The sequence below is a fragment of the Rana temporaria genome, chromosome 4, assembly GCF_905171775.1.
Source record: "Rana temporaria chromosome 4, aRanTem1.1, whole genome shotgun sequence".
Taxonomy (NCBI): domain Eukaryota; kingdom Metazoa; phylum Chordata; class Amphibia; order Anura; family Ranidae; genus Rana; species Rana temporaria.
In genome coordinates, this window is record NC_053492.1 from 59,481,149 (window position 1) to 59,499,849 (window position 18,701).

The window sequence follows — 18,701 nt, forward strand, 5'->3', positions numbered from 1 at the left end:
GGCTGCGCGATATATACGCCGATACCCGCGCTCAGTTTGAATGCCTGCGCCTACGTATACCGAGTCTAGTACACTCGGCTACATTCGGACAGGCTCGGCTTCGCTCGTGCTCACGCATAAACGTCACAGAGCGTGAGCACGAGCGAAGCCAAGCCTGGCCGAATGTAGCCGAGTGTACTGCACTCGGTATACGTCGGCGGAGGCGTTCAAACTGAGCGCGGGAAGCGGCGATTCGATGGGGAGACAGCGCGGGAGAAGCCGGGAGGACACCACTGAAGCCGCAGATGGAAGCCGGACCCGACGAGGCCGCCGCGCAAGACACCAAAACTGTAAGTACTAAAATGTTTTTTTTACAGGAATTGCGGGTCCACATTAGGGGTGCGCGCTATACGCCGGAGCGCGCAATACCCCGATAAATACAGTACTTTAAACTTATATCTGACATAATATTTTCTTTTACAGTCACACCATGGGCCTTATCCATACATACATCTTTTCTATACAGGTCTCAGCGAACAGTTCTCATAGGGCAAATGTGGCCCATCAGTAAAATGGCGGCAGACGAAGAGAAGAAGAGACACATATCGCCCTGGCCTGGCGCCAGCCAGACATTGGAAAAGTTACATCGCTTCTTTCAGCCAGCGGCAATTGAGATAAGGGCCCTGTGACATCAGCGGCTGTTTGCACGTGAAGTGGCCTCCTTATTCTTCAAACACCGCCTCATGGCTGCTCTAGGAGGTATAAATAACCTGATGACAGGAAGCCTCAGCAGCACACAGTGAGCAGTCACACGAAACATAAAACACACACAGGACAAACATAAAACATACACTGTCAACAACGCATGTCAAAAGAAGCATTCTAAATTATCTTTTTCCTAAACTTCACGGACGCTCTTACATACTTGCTTTAACATGATCTGTATGTCTGTTAAAAACAAAAAACTAAAACTTACAAGCATGTAGCAGGGTGTTGGTCTCCCTTTAGTGAGATTTTTGTTGGAAATCTCATTTTCCACCACTAGATGTCCCCATTAATGATATTCTAGAACTGACATTTTTGAAAAACAAGAATAGGTAGATTCAGGTAGATTGCCTTAAACTTGCGGCGGCGTAGCTTAGCGTGTTTAAGCTACGGCGCCGTAAGTTAGCTAGGCAAGTACATGATTCACAATGTACTTGCCTGCTAAGTTACGACGGTGTAGCCTAAAGCGGGCGGGCGTAAGCGCGCCTAATTTAAATGTGTGTAAGGGGGCGTGTTTTATGTTAATGGGGCTTGACCTTACGACCAGTGTGCATTGCGGCTAAGTACGCCGCACGGGCCTATTGATTTCGACGTGGACGTAAACGACGTAAATCTCTATTCACGGACGACTTGCGCAAACAACGTAAAAATTTCGAATTTCGACGCGGGAACGGCGGCCATACTTAACATCACTATTCCAACTAGGGCCTAGCTCTAACTTTACGCGGCCTATCTCTTACGTAAACGGCCGGGCGTACGTTCGTGAATCGGCGTATCTACTAATTTGAATATTCTACGCCGACCGCAATGGAAGCGCCACCTAGCGGCCATCCGAAATATTGCAACCTAAAATAGGACGGCGCAAGCCGTCGTATCTTAGATATGTTTAAGCGTATCTCTGTTTGAGCATACACTTAAACATAAGTCGGCGTAGATTCTGAGTTAGGTCGGCTTATCTACTGATAAGCCGGCCTAACTCTTTGTGAATCTAGCCCAAAAAGTTTTTCTTGGTTTCTGTCAGTAAATTTTGTAAATTAGAAATGTTTCTGCTTCACTGATGTGCGCTGATGAGACTGCACTGATGAGCACTGATGAGGTGGCACTTATGGGCACTGATTAGGTGGCACTGATGAGGAGGCACTAATATGCCGCACTTATGGGCACTGATGAGCACTCATAGGCGACACTGATGGGTGGCACTGGTGGGCACTGATAGGCGGCACTGGTGGGTACTGATAGACAGTGAGATTTTTGTTGGAAATCTCACTTTCAACTACTAGATGTCCCCATTATTGATATTATAGAACTGAAATTTTGGAAAAACAAAAAGTTTTTCTTGGTTTCTGTCAGTAAATTTTGTAAATTAGATTTTTTTCTGCTTCACTGATGTGCGCTGATGAGACTGCGCTGATGAGACGGCACTGATTAGGTGGCACTGATATGCCGTACTTATGGGCACTGATGAGCACTGATAGGCAGCACTGGTGGGCACTGATAGGCGGCACTAATGGGCACTGATAGGCGGCATTGATGGCAGCACTGATGGGCGGCACTGAAAGTCAGCACTGAATGGCATCACTAATGGGCACTGATGCTGGCTCTTTATTGTCAGTGCCCTGATTAACTGCCTTGCTGTGCCCTGCGAGGAGATGCCGCTGATCGGCTCTCCTCGCCACACATGATTACCGATACTTCCGTGTTTACATGTGACCGGCTTTGATTGGATACAGCCGATCAAATGGTTAAGCGTCAGCGGCTATTTACAGAGATCAGGGTCGTGCCGTGTTCCAGCAACACGGCACGGCTTTGATCGCTGCGCGCCCGTTCCCCATTCGTGTGCGCCGTCATATGACGTCTACCCAGAATGAGAGCCGCACTGTCCCTCTTTCATTTCACGGTGGGCTGGCGGCAAGTGGTTATTTTTATTTTATTAATAATAAAAAAGCTTTAAGTTATACTTACCTGCTCTGTGTTATGCCAGCTCTGTCCACTTCTCCTTTCATTGGGTGCCCCCTCAGCAAGCCATTTGCTATGGGAGCCTTTTGTGCGGGCTTTGTGCATCAATAGACACACACAATGCTGGTAAGCCACGCCCCCTTGACTGACAGCAGCAGGAGCCTACGGCTTCCATTGCTCTCAGTGTTGACTGTGAGACCATCACTTACCCGATTCCTCGCTCTGGCTGTCTCTAGCGTGTTCCTCCTCTTCCCCAAGCTACGACCTGTTGGCAAAGTCTCAGCATTATCATGTACCCTACAGAGACATTAACCCTGCATGCAGAGGAGGCTGGAGTGCGACTGGAGCTGGTCACAGCTTACAGAGACCAATCGCAGCACTGGGGGGAGCCTGGTAAGTATTACTTAAAGGAGTTGTAAAGGCAGAAGGTTTTTTTATCTTAATGAAATTTTATGCATTAAGATAAAAATCATTCTGTGTGCAGCAGCCCCCCTCATACTTACCTGAGCCCATCTTTATCCAGCAATATTGCAGGAGTGTGAATGGCGTAATTGGCTCCCGCTGTTGTCAAAGTCAGTCAGCCAATCAGGAGAGAGAGGGCTGAACCGCAGCTCCTTCTCTGAATGAACACACGGAGCTGAAACCCGGCCCGGGTGCCCCTATAGCAAGCTGCAGATCGGCCCGGGTTCCCCCATAGAAAGCTGCTTGCTGTGGGGGCACTCGACAGGAGGGAGGGGCCAGGAGCTCCAGCCAGGAACCCCGAGAAGAGGAGGATCCTGGTCACTGGTGCAAAACCACTACACAGAGCAGCTAAGTATATATATATATATATATTTTTTTTTTTTTTAAATGAGACTTTACAATCACTTTAATCCTCTACCCCTAGACTAAGCCAGCAAATTAATTCTTGCCGTGCGGAAGGGCCCCAATGCAAGGGTGATTTTATTAATTTCCTGGATAGGTGGAGACATCTAGAGGTAAAAAGTAAAAACGACACCAACAATCTCACTAGGATTATTGCAGAACCATGCGGTTTGGTGGCTGTGAGCAAACCTGCATGCTGGAAACTTTTCTGAATCAGCGGGTGCAGCAATGACCCAGCAGGGGGACATAAATGAAGTGTTTATGGCAGCTTTAATAATCAAGAAAAAGACTATGGGCCATATTCTCAGAAGAGTTACGACGGAGTATCTCTGTTTTTTGACCCGCGTATCTATGTGAGTGATTCCTAGAATGATTTTCACATAGATACGCTGAAGATTCGACAGGTGTAAGTCACTTACACTGTCGGATCTTAAATGTAATTCGCCGCCGGCCGCTAGGTGGCGTTTACGTTCAGGTCTCATTTGTTTATGCAAATGAGCCTGATACGCCGATTCCCAAACGAATTTGCGTCGCGTAGCCGTCGCTTACGTCGTTTGCGTAAGCGTAAACTTACCCCTGCTATATGAGGGGTAAGTTTACGCAAGTCCGCCGTATCCATGTTGAGTATAGCGTCGGGTCCGCATCGTCTTTTCCCGTCGGGTACGTGGTTTTCGTAAGTCGTTCTTGAATACGACTGTACGTCAATGATGCACACATCGGCGTCATTGACGTTTTCCGTCGAGAACTGGAGCATGCGCACTGGGCTATTTTAAGCCCGGCGCATGCGCAGTTCGAACGGCACGGGGGCGCGCTTAATTTAAATACAAGCCGCCCCCTTGGAATTACGCGGGTATACGCCGGGCCAATTACACTACGCCGCCGCAAACTACGGAGCAAGTGTTTGGGGAATACAGCACTTGCTCCTGTAAGTTGGGGCGGCGTAGTGTAAATAGCTTACGCGACGCCCGCCGCAAATGTAGGAGAATATGGCCCTGTATTCATTTCTGGTCTATCATAATTCAAGTATATAAAAATGCTCTAAGGGCTAGTTTACACTTGTGGTTGGGGACAGTAAAAACGGGCGGTTGAGCCATGTTTCTACCGCCTCCCCAATCTGCTTAGCCATGAATGAGAACCTACACATGCCGCCGCCGTGATGTTTTGCATCGCAGTGCAGCAAAAACTATCCCCCCCCTGCATCTGATCATATATGGCAAGCAGTACTTCAAGTGAACGGGGCTGCGCCGCAATTGCGTGCAAAGCAAGTAATTGTGTTGGGCAGGTGTGAGCTTTTGGGGGTTAAACCAGACAGTGAAGAGGCAACAGAACACCTCCTCATATGCTCTCAGAAACATATAGGTAGATTCAGGTACGGGCGTGCAATTTTAAGACGGCGTAGCCTAGCGTGTTTACACTACGCCGCCTTAAGTAAGAGAGGCAAGTACATGATTCTCAAGGCACTTACCTCCTTACTTAGGGCTGCATAGTGTAAATGCGGCGGGCGTAAGGGCGCCTAATTCAAATGGGTTGGAGGGGGGCGTGTTTAATGGCAATGAGGCTTGACCTCACGTTTTCAACGTTTTTTGCCTACTGCGCATGCGCCGGGCTCCTACATTTCCCAGTGCGCATTGCGGCTAAGTACGCCGTACGGGCCTATTGATTTCGACGTGGACGTAAACGACGTAACTCCCAATTCGCGGACGACTTACGCAAACGACGTAAAAAATTCGAACCTCCCGGCGGGAACGGCGGCCATACTTTAACATTGTTATTCCACCTCATAGGTGGAATACTTTTAGGCCGCCTAAAGCCTAACGGAAACGGCGTAAATCGACTGCGGCGGCCGGGCGTACGTTCGTGAATCGACGTAGAAACTCATTTACATATTCTACGCCGGCCGCAATGGAAGCGCCACCTAGTGGCCATCCGAAAAATTGCAATCTAAGATAGGACGGCGCAAGCCGTCCTATCTTAGATATGTTTAAGCGTATGTCTGTTTGAGCATACGCTTAAACATAGGTCGGCGTAGATTCTGAGTTAGGTCGACTTATCTACTGATAAGTCGGCCTAACTCTACCTGAATCTACCTAATAATCTACCCCAATCGCTCTTCAGAGGGCTAACAAAAGTGCAAAACAAGCCCTTAAACAGAGGTGCCCAACATGTGGCCTGCAGAGCCCTCTGATGTGGCCCGGGACCTCATGGGATGGTGGGTTGGCAAGTCCAGATCACAGGCTGCTGACCAACCATCCCAGAGCATCAGCTTGGAGCTGGCACCAGCAGCGGAGGAAGGAAGCGGCCGCGGAGCTACATAAACTGATGCTTTCTCTGTAGCGTTTGCTCCTGTCCCAGGTGGAGTGATACCAAGCGCACGTCGCCTGGGACCTTCCTAGCAGCCTAGTGCTGCCAGCAGAAGCTGGAAGTGAAAAAGGTCAGTTTATTAACCACTTCAGCCCCGGAAGAACTGTCCGCCCAATGACCGGGCCATTTTTTTGCGAAATGGCACTGCGTCCCTTTAACTGACAATTGCGCCGTCGTGCGATGTTGCACCCAAACAAAATTGACGTTCTTTTTTTCCCATCACAAATAGAGCTTTCTTTTGGTGGTATTTGATCACTTCTGTGGGTTTTATTTTTTGCACTATAAACAAAAGAACAGCGACAATTTTGAAAAAAAAAGCAATATTTTTTACTTTTTGCTAATAATAAATATTCCCCAAAAATATATAAGAAAACAATATTCTTTCTCAGGTTTAGGCCGATATGTATTCTTTTACATATTTTTGGTAAAAAAAAACAAAACGCAATTAACGTATATTGATTGGTTTGCGCAAAAGTTATAGGCCCGGATTCACAAAGCACTTACGCCGACGTATACGCCGCGTAAGTGTAAATATGCGCCGTCGTATCTGTGCGCAGTGCCCACAGAACTAAGACACGCCTTAAAACAGTCTTCAGTCCACCGGCGTAACTTGCCTACTCCAGCGTAGAGTGGGCGCATATTTACGCTGGACGCATTTGGCGCTCCAACAGATTTTCTATTCAAATATGTAAATGAGGGAGATATGGCGATTCACGAACGTACTTGCGCCTGGCGCATAATATACGCGGTTTGAGTAAGTCGCATGTCCGGCGTAAAGTTATTCCCCATCTATGAGGCGCAACCCATGCAAAGGTATGGACCAGGGAACACAAGCCGTCGTTATTTACGTAGTTTACGTAATACGTGTATAGGGCTGGGCGTAGGTTACGTTCATACCGTAGCCAGTGATTCGACGTATCTTAGCCAGTTGTTTCGATGCGATTGTGCGCATGCGCACTGGGATACGTCCACGGGACGGCGCATGTTCATTTTAAGTACTTGTCTGGCACTCGGCCCAGCATTTGCATGAGGTCACGCCTCATTAGCATGGCTCACGCCCACTTCCACCTACGCCGGCTTACGCCGAGGAAACCCAGCGCAGTTTGGGAGGCAAGTGCTTTGTGAATTCTGTTCTTGCCTCTCTGCGCTGCGTCGGCGCAGCGTATATTAGATACGCTACGGTGGCATAAATATGCGCCGATGTATGTGAATCCCTGCCGTAGTGTCTACAAAATAGGGCATACTTTTATGGCATTTTTTTATATATTTTTTTCATTAGTAATGACGGCGATCTGTGATTTTTATCAAGACTGCGACATTATGGCGGACACATCAGACACTTTTGACACTATTTTGGGACCATTGTCATTTATACAGCAATCAGTGCTTTATAAAAATGCACCAATTACTGTGTAAATGACACTGGCAGGGAAGGGGTTAAACACTAGGGGGCGATCAAGGGGTTAAGTGATCCTAGGGAGTGATTCTAACTGTGGGGGGGATGGGATACCAGTGACAGGACAGTGATAGGCAAAACAGGGAAATGCCTTGTTTACATAGGCATCTCCCCGTTCTGCCGCTCCGTGACACGATCGCGGCAGACATCGAGTCCGCGGGGACCCACGGGCACGCTCACCGAGCGTGATTCTGATTGGGTGTTACAAGGTGCACGTCTATTTTATTTAGCAGCAGTTTTTTTATTAACAAGCCCTTTTCCATGTCATGAAGTTACACTGACCTGCCAGGACACTGATATTTCCCTCCACCAAAGGCTATAAAGCCGGCCAGAAAAACATTCTTGTCTACCATCTCCTCCGTCCAGCGTTCCTGTGGGAAGAAAACACAGTTTTTCCAATGAGGCCTTAAATAAATAATCCCAATGTTCCCCTCCTAGATACGAAACGACAGTGCTCAGGGCAGCAGGTCCCAACTAAAAATGGTCACTGGGTTTCTCTCTCTTTGAGCAACAACTTTTCTTACTCTAAATTATTTTTTAATCAATTGCAATGTGTCTTTGACTTTGGTAGGAATTTTACTATGCCGAGAAGAGCCAATTTCCTAGCACAGCCCCCTCCTTGCACATTATAGCAAGCTCTTCTTTTGACAGCGTCGAATTAATCTCTGTGCTGGCCCAGCTCCTCAATACCTCACTTCACCGCACTACAGGTACAGTTAGGTCCATATATATTTGGACACAGGCACAATTTTATTTTTTCCAGGTATTTACCAAAACATATTGAAGCTATAGTTATATAATGGATATGGGCTGAAAGTGCACACTCTCGGGTTTATTATAAGGGTATGCACTGTACATCCAAATTGAAGGAAGGGTTTAGAAATTACAGCTCTTAAGGCCCTGTACACACATTCAGTTTCATCAGTCCAAACCTACCGTGTGTATGGCCCATCAGACTTTTGTCCTTCAGACCAAAGTTTTAAAACTTGCTTTAAAATCGGACTCATGGACTGATGACCGATCGGCCAAAAACGATGGTTAGTACGCAAAAGCATCGGTTCAAAACCCGCACATGCTCAGAATCAAGTCGACGCATGCTTGGAAGCATTGAACTTCGTTTTTTTTAGCACGTTGTTGTGTTTTACGTCACCGCGTTGGACTCGATCGGATTTTGAACTGATGGTGTGTAGGCACATCAGACCATCAGACTTCAGTCCGTTTTCATCAGTTTGGACTGATCGTGTGTACAAGGCCTAAGAATAGCCAACCCCCCCTCCCCTTTTTTTCAAGGGCCCAAAAGTAATTGGAAAATGTAATCAAAAAGACTTATTCGCTATTTCTTCATCAATTAAACAGGTAAAGGGCCTGGAGTTGATTCTAAGTGTGGTATTTGCATTTGGAATCTATTGATGTAAACCTACATCATGCGTTCAAAGGAGCTGTACATACAAGTGAAACAGGCCATTGTAAGGCTTCAAAAAGTAAAAAAAAATCCATCAGAGAGATAGCAGCAACATTAGGAGTGGTCAAATCAACAGTTTGGTGCATTCTGGGGAAAGAAGAGCGCACTGGTGAGCTCAACAACATAAAAAAGGCCTGGACATCCACAGAAGACAGGTGATGGATGATCGCAGTATCCTCTCTATGGTAAAGAATACCCCATTCACAACATTCAGTGACGGACACTCTACAAGAGGTGGGCGTATCATTGTCAAAGTCTACAATCAAGAGAAGACTTCACAAGAGCAAATACAGAGGGTTCACCACAAGGTGCAAACCATTCATAAGCCTGAAGAATAGAAAAGCCAGACTTTGCCAAAAAAAACATCTAAAAAAAGCCAGACCAGTTCTGGAAAAGCAATCTTTGGAGGGGAGAAACAAAGATTAATCTGTACCAGAATGATGGGAAGAAAAAAGTGTGGAGAAGGCTTGGAACAGTTCATGATCCAAAGCACACATCACCTGTAAAACATGGGGGAGGCAGTGTGATGACATGGACATGCATGACTTCCAGTGGCACTGGGTCATTGGTGTTTATTGATAATGTGACAGAAGACAGAAGCAGGCGGATGAATTCTGCAGTGTTTAGAGATATACTGTAACCCCAGATTCAGCCAAATGCAGCAAAGTTGATTGGATGGACGGATGATCCAAAACACTGCAAAAGCAACCCAGGAGCTTTTGAAGGAAAATAAGTGGAATATTCTGCAATGGCCAAATCAATCACCCGATCTCAACCCAATTGATGCATTTCACTTGCTGAAGACAAAACGTAAGGCAGAAAGACTCACAAACAAAGAACAAATGAAGACAACTGCAGTTATAGCCCGGAAAAGCATCAGAAAGGAGGAAACCCAGTCTTTGGTAATGTCCATGGCCCCGGATTCTCAAAAGAGATATGACGGCGTATCTCCAGATACACCGTCGTATCTCTGCGTTGTGCCGTTGTATCTATGCGCCTGATTCTTAGAATCAGTTACGCATAGATATCTATTAGATCCGACAGGCATAAGTCTCTTACGCCGTCGGATCGTAACTGCATATTTACGCTGGCCGCTAGGGGCGTGTATGCTGATTTACGCGTCAAAATATGTAAATCAGCTAGATACGCGAATTCACCAACGTACGCCCGGCCGACGCAGTAAAGTTACGCCGTTTACATTAGGCTTTTCCCGGCCTAAAGTTACCCCTGCTATATGGTGGCGTAAGTGCGGCGCACCAATGTTAAGTATGGCCGTCGTTCCCGCAAAGAAATTTGAAATTTTTACATAGTTTGCGTAAGTCGTCCGTGAATGGGGCTGGACGTCATTTACATACACGTTGAAACCAATACGTCCTTGCGGCGAACTTTGACGCAAAGCACACTGGGATATTCCACGGACGGCGCATGCGCTGTAAGTGAAAAACGTCAATCACGTCGGGTCATGGATAATTTACATACCACACGTCCACCTCTTCACAATTTGAATTAGGCGGGCTTACGCCGGACGATTTACACTACGCCGCCGCAACTTACGGAGCAAGTGCTTTGAGAATACTGCACTTGCCCGTCTAAGTTGCGGAGGCATAACGTAAATCAGATACGTTACGCCCGCACAAAGTTACGCGCTCCTAAGAGAATCTGGCCCCATGGGTTCCAGACTTCAGCCAATCATTGGTAGTAAAGGATTCTCAACAAAATTTAAAAAAAATTAACATTTTATTTATGATTAAATTAATTTGTCCAAATACATTTGAACCCCTGAAAATAGGGGGGTCTGTGTATAAAAATGGTTGTAGTTCCTAAACGTTGTACTTGATATTTATGTTCAACCCTGTAAGAGTGATAGGAGTGTAGGAGTGATAACAAACATAGAAATAAGTGCAGTAACAATACATGGACATCAATAAATATGAAGACTACATACAATAGCTAGGACTTTAAGCCTGGTAAAAAAAAAAAAAAAAAATGCCCCAGTCTTGACCAAGTCCATGAGGCAATGTGTAGGAAAAAGAAAAAAGGCAGTGGTGTTGTGGTATAGTGTCGTTCTTACAATGGGGTCCAAAACCAATAATGATACTAGGAGCACCCCCAGATTGCCACTCCCAGGGGGCAATTAACACCGCAGGCTCTCTGTCTTCCTGGGCCGGGGCCCTCAGCCAGACCAGGTAGCCTTGCAAGACTCAGGAGGCAGGGCCGATCCTAGGGTCACAGGCGCCTGGGTGCAGAAATATTTCTGGTGCCCCCACATGGGCGTCGTCATTTTAATAACTCCTCCCCTTTACAAATGTTTCTATGGCAATGACCACAGATATGCTCCCCCATGAAGTCTTCATTAACCTGGGATCCTTACATGATCTCTTAACAATTAACAAAATACAGGAAGAGAAGCAAAGTACTTTATTGGGACCTGGAGAAGGGCCTCTGTGATGGACACAGAGAGGGCTTCTGTTAGAGAGTCTGTTAGATGTTCGGCGCCCCTACCTCTGCAGGCGCCTGGGTGCAATGCACCCTGTGCACCCTGCCTAGGATCGGCCCTGTCAGGAGGCGCTGGTGCCCTCGTAACCCTCTACTTGATTTCTTCCCATGTGGAGGGCCCTCATCATGCAGAGATACTATACAGCTAGACAAAATGACGTCAGAGTACCCCTACTGGACACTGCGATGAACATATACTACAGTTGATTTTAGTCAAAAGAAAGGTTAGAGGATCAGTCCACTCGAAACGGATATTGAAGATTTTGGCAAAAGCTGGAGAATTAGCCCACCTGACCATTTATTTTGCCTCTCTGGAACTGGTTGTTGAGATCCCTGCACTTACGTTTCTGAATCTGAACACCTGGTGCCAATATGAGGGGCTTCCACCCTGCACATTAAGGGGTAGATTCAGGTAGATTGGCTTAATTTTCTGCGGGCGTAGCGTATCTCAGCGTAACTTAGTGAGGCAGGTTCTGTATTCAGAAAGAACCTGCGCCCTAAGTTAAGGCGGCGTAGCGTATGTGTTTCGGCGTAAGCCCGCGGAATTCAAATTATACATGTAGTGGGTGTGTTGTATGGTAATGAAGGCTGACCCCACGTATTTGACATTTTTGACTAACGGCGCATGCGCCGTCCGTGAACGTAACCAAGTGCGCATGCTCCAAATTAACCCGCAAAAAGCCAATGCTTTCGACGTGAACGTAAATTACGCACAGCCCTATTCGCGAACGACTTACGCAAACGACGTAATCGACGGAAAATTCGATGCTGGCCCGACGTCCATACTTAACATAGGATACGCCTCATATAGCAGGGGTAACTTTACGCCGGAAAAAGACTAACGTAAACAACGTAAAAAAATGCCCCGGGTGGACGTACGTTTCTGAATCGGAGTATCTACCTAATTTGCATATTCCTTGCGTAAATCGACGAAGGCGCCACCTAGCGGCCAGCGTAAATATGCAGTTAAGATACGACGGCGTAGGAGACTTACGTTGGTCGTATCTTAAACAAATTCTGGCGTATCTGATTCTTTGAATCAGGCGCCAAGATACGACGCTTCACACTCAGAGATACGACGGCGTATCTGGAGATACGCCATTGTATCTCCTACCTGAATCTACCCCTATATCTCCAATACTTAGTCACATTTAACTGGGCTCATTCTGTAAGTTTGATGATGTTTCATGGCTTATCCGAGCAGCTTTTTCAGTTTCAAAGAGGTCCAGGAAGAAACCCCAGCATTGTTATCCACACAGGTAGCATAGATAGTGTACCTTAATCCAAACACCAAGTACTGTCCAAGAACAGGATGGAAGGTGTCAAAGTCCTGGAACCACCCTGTTGTACAACGTAGATACAAAATTGGGGGTTGAGTTACTAAAACCAAAGAGTGCAAAATCTGGTGCAGCTCTATGAAGAAACAATTGAACAAGCAGTAAAGCCCCGTACACACGATCGAAAATTCCAACAGGAAAAGTCCGATGTGAACTTTTGAACGGAAATTCCGACCATGTGTATGCTCCATTGGACTTTTGCTGTCAGAATTCCTGCCAACAAAAGATCTGGCTCTCAAATTTTCAGACAGAAAAAAATCCTATCGTAAAATCTGATCGTCTGTAGCAATTCCGACGCGAAAAATTCCGATGCATGTTCGGAAGCATTGAACTTAATTTTCTCGGCTCGTCGTAGTGTTGTACGTCACCGCGTTCTTGATGGTCGAAAGTTCAGAGAACTTTTGTGTGACCGTGTGTATGCAATCCAAGCTTGAGAGGAAAGATGTATTTTCCAACGGAAAATCCGATTGTGTGTACGTGGCATTAGAAGCTGATTGGCTACCATACATAGTTGCACCAGTCTTTGCACTCTCCAGTTTCAGTAAATCAACCCCTTGGTGTCAGGAAGTGTACTGTACATAAGTGTTAATTCAATTTGCATATCTGAAGGTGTGATTTGCATTCAAAAGGGGTAGAGATGTTAAAACTGTTAAAAACATTTGTGACCAAGCCAGTCCACCACCGTGTGGAAGGCAGGTGATGTTGAAGACTCCCACCTCTGTTTAGAGATGGTTGTACCAGTTTGATGTAGATGGCCTCTTTCATGCCTCTTGAAAACCTGTTGTTCTCGCTCCAAAATGTGACCTGAAGAAGGGTCACGCCCCGATACACGTTGTCAAGACGACAGCTATCCTCTCTCCATTCTCCTCGACTTGCTCTCCACCCTTTGTGCTTCAAGCCTCTTTTTGGTCCTGTGTTTTGCGATAGTAAGACGTCGCGCTCAAGTGTTTCCGTCTACCAGTTCCGGTTGATGGTAGTTCCGGTGTAGTGTCACATTCGGCTCCCTATCACAGAATGCTCCGGAAGTGACGTTTTGTCGCCGCCATCTTGCTACACCACACACCATTGCACAGTAATGATGGAGTGAGAAGGGGGCAAGCGGACATCTTGCTACACCCACCAGAGTTTTACATTTCACAGTTATTTTCAACACAAAACGGAGCTTATGTGCTTAAATACAGTGGCCCAGATTCAGGTAGATTTGCCCCTTAGTTACGGAGGCGCAGGGCAACGATTTTGCCCTGCGCCCACGCAAATATTTTGCGCTGCCCTCGATTCACGGAGCAGTAGCTCCGTGAATTGCGAGGGCGCGCCGTCAAAATTGCCTGGCGTAAGCGCGCGCAATGTAAATGATCCCGCCGGGGGCGGGAATCATTTAAATTAGGCGCGCTCCCGCGCCGAGCGTACAGCGCATGCTCCGTCTGGAAACTTTCCCGACGTGCATTGTCGCAAGGACGTCATTTGCTTCAAAGTGAACGTGAATGGCGTCCAGCGCCATTCACGAATCACTTACGCAAACGCCGTGAAATTCAAATTTCACAGCGCGGGAGCTGCGGCTATACTTTAGCATTGGCTGCCCCTGCTATTAGAAAGGGCAGCCTTGCGCTAAAGTTGCCGTACAGAAACTCTGTACCTGGCTTGCGCAGGGCCCGCGCAAGTTTGTGAATCAGTTGATAGTATGCAATTTGCATACTACACGCTGATCACAATGGGAGCGCCCCCTAGCGGCCATCGCAAGAATGCAGCCTAAGATCTGCGTGGCATAAGAGCCTTATGCCACGCAGATTTTAGGCTGCAGTCGGCGTTACGATGTTCCTGAATCAGGAGCACTCGTAACGCCGGGACAAGTAAGCACTTGCGCCGTGTAACCTATGGTTACACAGGCGCAATTGCTTCTTGAATCCGGGCCAGTGTTTGTAAATTCAACGGACTGTTTACATGTCTGGGGTGGGAAGGTGACCAAGCTGATTATGGGTGGTAGAATGTGTGAATCACCAGACTGGCTGAACAGACCTGAAAATCATTTGACAGGGTAAACAGTTCACATATACTGCATGTCCTTGAACTGTGCTTCAGCTTCTGGGTGGAGTTCAGCTTAGCTTTAACACTGCATAGCAAAGCCACCTTATACATGTGTCCTAGTGTGCCCATTTGGTAACTTACTGGTTTAAATTTTTCAGGATCAGGAAAATATTTTGGGTCCCGATGAACCCAATAAGGAGACAACATCAACAGGTCCCCAGGAGGGATCTCATAATTCTGCAGAAAGAACAAAATAAAGCAATGGGTTATTTCAGGCAGACTGCAAATCTTCAACCTGTCATTTTAAAGCAGGCCATACATTATTGTGCTATTGTGTTCTGCAGATGGAGGGGGGTTTCCCAGCCAGCAGAATACAATGATCAGTGCTGGTGGCTATAGCCGCTGGCAGTGATCAGGCAAAATAAAATACAACAGGCTGTTTGTACTGAAGTTGATCGATAGATTGACTTCAGTACAACCAGCCTACCCATAGATTGATCAAAATTAGTCTGGTAATCCTGCTAAACTGGATGAATTTTGATCCGTCTATGGCCTGCTTAAAGCGGAGTGTCACCCAAAATAACATCTATATACGAGCACACTCCTTACACTACTAACATGTCCAGTAGCCACATCTTTTTATTTCCTGTTGTACATACCGTATTATGTCAATTTCGGCTTCCGGGTACTCACTCCCGCAGGAGTAGGCGTTTCTATTCTGAGGCGCAATGTAATCTGGGAGTTCGCCCAGATGTGTCATGTCCATCCGAAAAAGTTCCCCCCCCCGGCGCATAAGGACCCCCTGTACTGCGCAGGCGCGGCGCGAACCTCAACAGAGTTTCCAAAAGTAGCCGCACATGTAGAGCTGCGAGTCAGCTCTACACGGCGCCTGCGCAGTCAGCTCTACACGGTTCCTAGTCATTGCGCAGGCGCCGTGTAGAGCCAACTCGTAGCTCTACATGTTCGACTACTTTCGCAAACTCCATTGAGGTTCGTGCCGCGCCTGAGCGGTACAGGGGGGTCCTTCTTCGGCAGAACACCGTCCACCGCTTCCAGGAAGTCAGTGCTTGTGGGCTTCACAATGCCCACAAGCAAAATGGAAACTTCATATAGCTGATTTTAAAAGTTCATCTTTTGCCCAAAAACAGACAGGGGAGGTTCGAAGTCACCAAACACGTGAGTACTAATTGGTGATCTAAAAATTAATTCAATGCAACCAAAAAATAAAAACGATTTGCCGTGGAACCTCTGCTTTAAGTGAAAGCACAATAGCATACATGAATAGAGAGTATACAGCAGCAAAGGAAATAGACTCCTTTTTACTGGATGCAATGCACAGATGATAACACAAAGGGCAGAAAATAAAGACACCTAAAAACATAGAAAGATCAAGTAGCATGTTACCTAAAGGCCAAATAAGCGGTTCCTTTAAATCAGCGAAATACATTCCTGGTGCATCCAAACAAAAGAGGTGTATGGTCTTATTTGATTGCTCTCTTTAGAAAACCCTGCCCTCTGCTAGCACACTGATCTCTGTGTGGAAGCAGTGGTCTCTCTGCAGAGGTGTGACATGTCCCCTGCTGTGTCGGAGCTAAAGGTCTCCAATCAGCAGGGGGTATGAGCTCTCCACCCCCAGGTCTCTAAGCCCCTTATGCAGCTGCAAACAGAGATTGTGTGATTACTTATAATGTATTTTTCTATATCTATACACATTGCAATTCCACCTTCTACCAGAGTAGGAAGATATAAATAAAACAAGCATTTCTTGGTTGGTTATTACTAGGGTTGTCCCGATACGATACTAGTATCGGTATCGGTATCGGGACTGATTCCGAGTATTTGCGGGAGTACTCGTACTCCCGCAAATACCCCAGATACCGAAATAGAATACTCGCCCCCCCCCCGCTGCTGCCGCCATCGACACATCCCGCCGCTACGCCGCATCCCCGCTTGGTTAATACGGGCGGGGAACATTACAGCTTTCATTTGAATAGCTGTAGTGTTTCCCGCCGCGCCGCGTATAGACACTCCCCCTTGCTCGGGTGAACTGTCCAATCCCGAGCAAGGGGGAGTGTCTATACGCAGCGCGGCGCGAAAGACTACAGCTATTAAAATGAAAGCTGTAATGTTCCCCGCCCGTATTAACCAAGCGGCGGCACGGCGCAGCAGCATGTACGGTAAGGGGGACATGGCTGCATATATGGGGGGGACATGGCTGGATATAGGGGGGGACATGGCTGCATATGGGGGGGACATGGCTGGATATGGGGGGGGACATGGCTGCATATGGGGGGGGACATGGCTGCATATGGGGAGGACATGGCTGCATATGGGGGGGACATGGCTGCATATGGGGGGGACATGGCTGCATATAGGGGGGACATGGCTGCATATGGGGGGGACATGGCTGCATATGGGGGGGACATGGCTGCATTTGGGGGGGACATGGCTGCATTTGGGAGGGACATGGCTGCATATGGGGGGGTCATGGATGGATATGGGGGGGACATGGCTGCATATATGGGGGGGACATGGCTGCATATATAGGGGGACATGGCTGCATATATGGGGGGGACATGGCTGCATATGGGGGGGACATGGCTGCATATGGGGGGGACATGGCTGCATATGGGGGGGACATGGCTGCATATGGGGGGGTCATGGATGGATATGGGGGGGACATGGCTGCATATATGGGGGGGACATGGCTGCATATATGGGGGGACATGGCTGCATATATGGGGGGGACATGACTGCATTTGTGGGGGGACATGGCTGCATTTGGGGACACATTTAAAAAAAAGTATCGGTATTCGGTATCGGTACTTGTACTCAGTCCTAAAAAAGTGGTATCGGGACAACCCTAGTTATTACGCTTTACAGAAGGTTACAAATAAATACCTACATAGACTTTCAATGGTTGTACCACTTTCCTAGCAATCGCTCCTGGAGGCCTCAGCCGTATGGCCTCGAGCACACAGGACTTCACAAAGGGGACTTTCTTCAGATCAGCCTCGGTAATACTCAAAGGATGCTGACCTGCCCAAAGAGAGACACAAAAATTAAAGACGGACATTTGCTCAATGAAACAAGAAATGCAATAAACTTTTATGTATAAAGTTTTTAATAAATCATCAGGAGCAGGAAATAAATAAATTGTTGGAGATACAACAAACCATCAGCTTAGCCTATTGTATTGAATGCAGTTTAGAAAAAGGACACAAGATGTCGCTAATGCTCAGTGATATGCTATGCTATGTATTTTCTATGATGTGTTATATTTCCTGTCCACAGTGATGTACTTGTTGGTTTTGTTTTTCCTGTCTGTGGGCCGGATTCAGAAAGAAGATACGCCGTCGTATCTCCTGATACGCCGTCGTATCTCCTGATACGCCGTTGTATCTCTGAGTCCGGCCGTCGTATCTATGCGCCTGATTCATAGAACCAGGTTACACATAAATATGCCTAAGATCCGACAGGTGTAAGTGACTTACACCGTCGGATCTTAGGCTGCAATTCCAGGCTGGCCGCTAGGTGGCGCTTCCATATCTTTTACGCGTCGAATATGCAAATTAGCATTTACGCAGATTCAGAAACGAACGACCGCCCAGCGCTTTTTTTTTACGTCGTTTGCGTTTGGCTTTTTCCGGCGGAAAGTTACCCCTGCTATAGCAGGGGTAAGTGCGGCGTATCCTATGTTAAGTATGGCCGTCGCTCCCGCGCCGAAATTTGATTTTTTTACGTCGTTTGCGTAAGTCGTTCGCAAATACGGCCGGACGTAATTTACGTTAACGTCGAAACCAATGACGTCCTTGCGACGTCATTTGGAGCAATGCTCGCTGGGAAAATTTGCGGACGGCGCATGCGCTGTTCGATCGGCGCGGGGACGCGCCTGATTTAAATAGTACACGCCCCCTAGCCGCGGCATTTGAATTCCGCCGGGGGATTTACGATACGCCGCAGCAACTTTAGAGGCAAGTGCTTTCTGAATAAAGCACTTGCT

The 18,701-nt window shown here is 47.2% G+C and overlaps 1 protein-coding gene across 1 annotated transcript in view; it reads right to left on the bottom strand.

Annotated features, from left to right (window-relative positions):
* Positions 1-18,701, bottom strand: part of LOC120936240 (24-hydroxycholesterol 7-alpha-hydroxylase) — a 122,034-nt gene that overhangs the window by 55,165 nt on the left and 48,168 nt on the right. The window contains exons 8-10 of the mRNA XM_040348442.1: positions 17,604-17,737; positions 14,840-14,935; positions 7,664-7,752 (exon numbers count right to left, since the gene is read on the bottom strand). Of these exons, the coding sequence (XP_040204376.1) occupies positions 7,664-7,752; positions 14,840-14,935; positions 17,604-17,737 (319 nt within the window). The remainder of the gene's footprint in view (positions 1-7,663; positions 7,753-14,839; positions 14,936-17,603; positions 17,738-18,701) is intronic.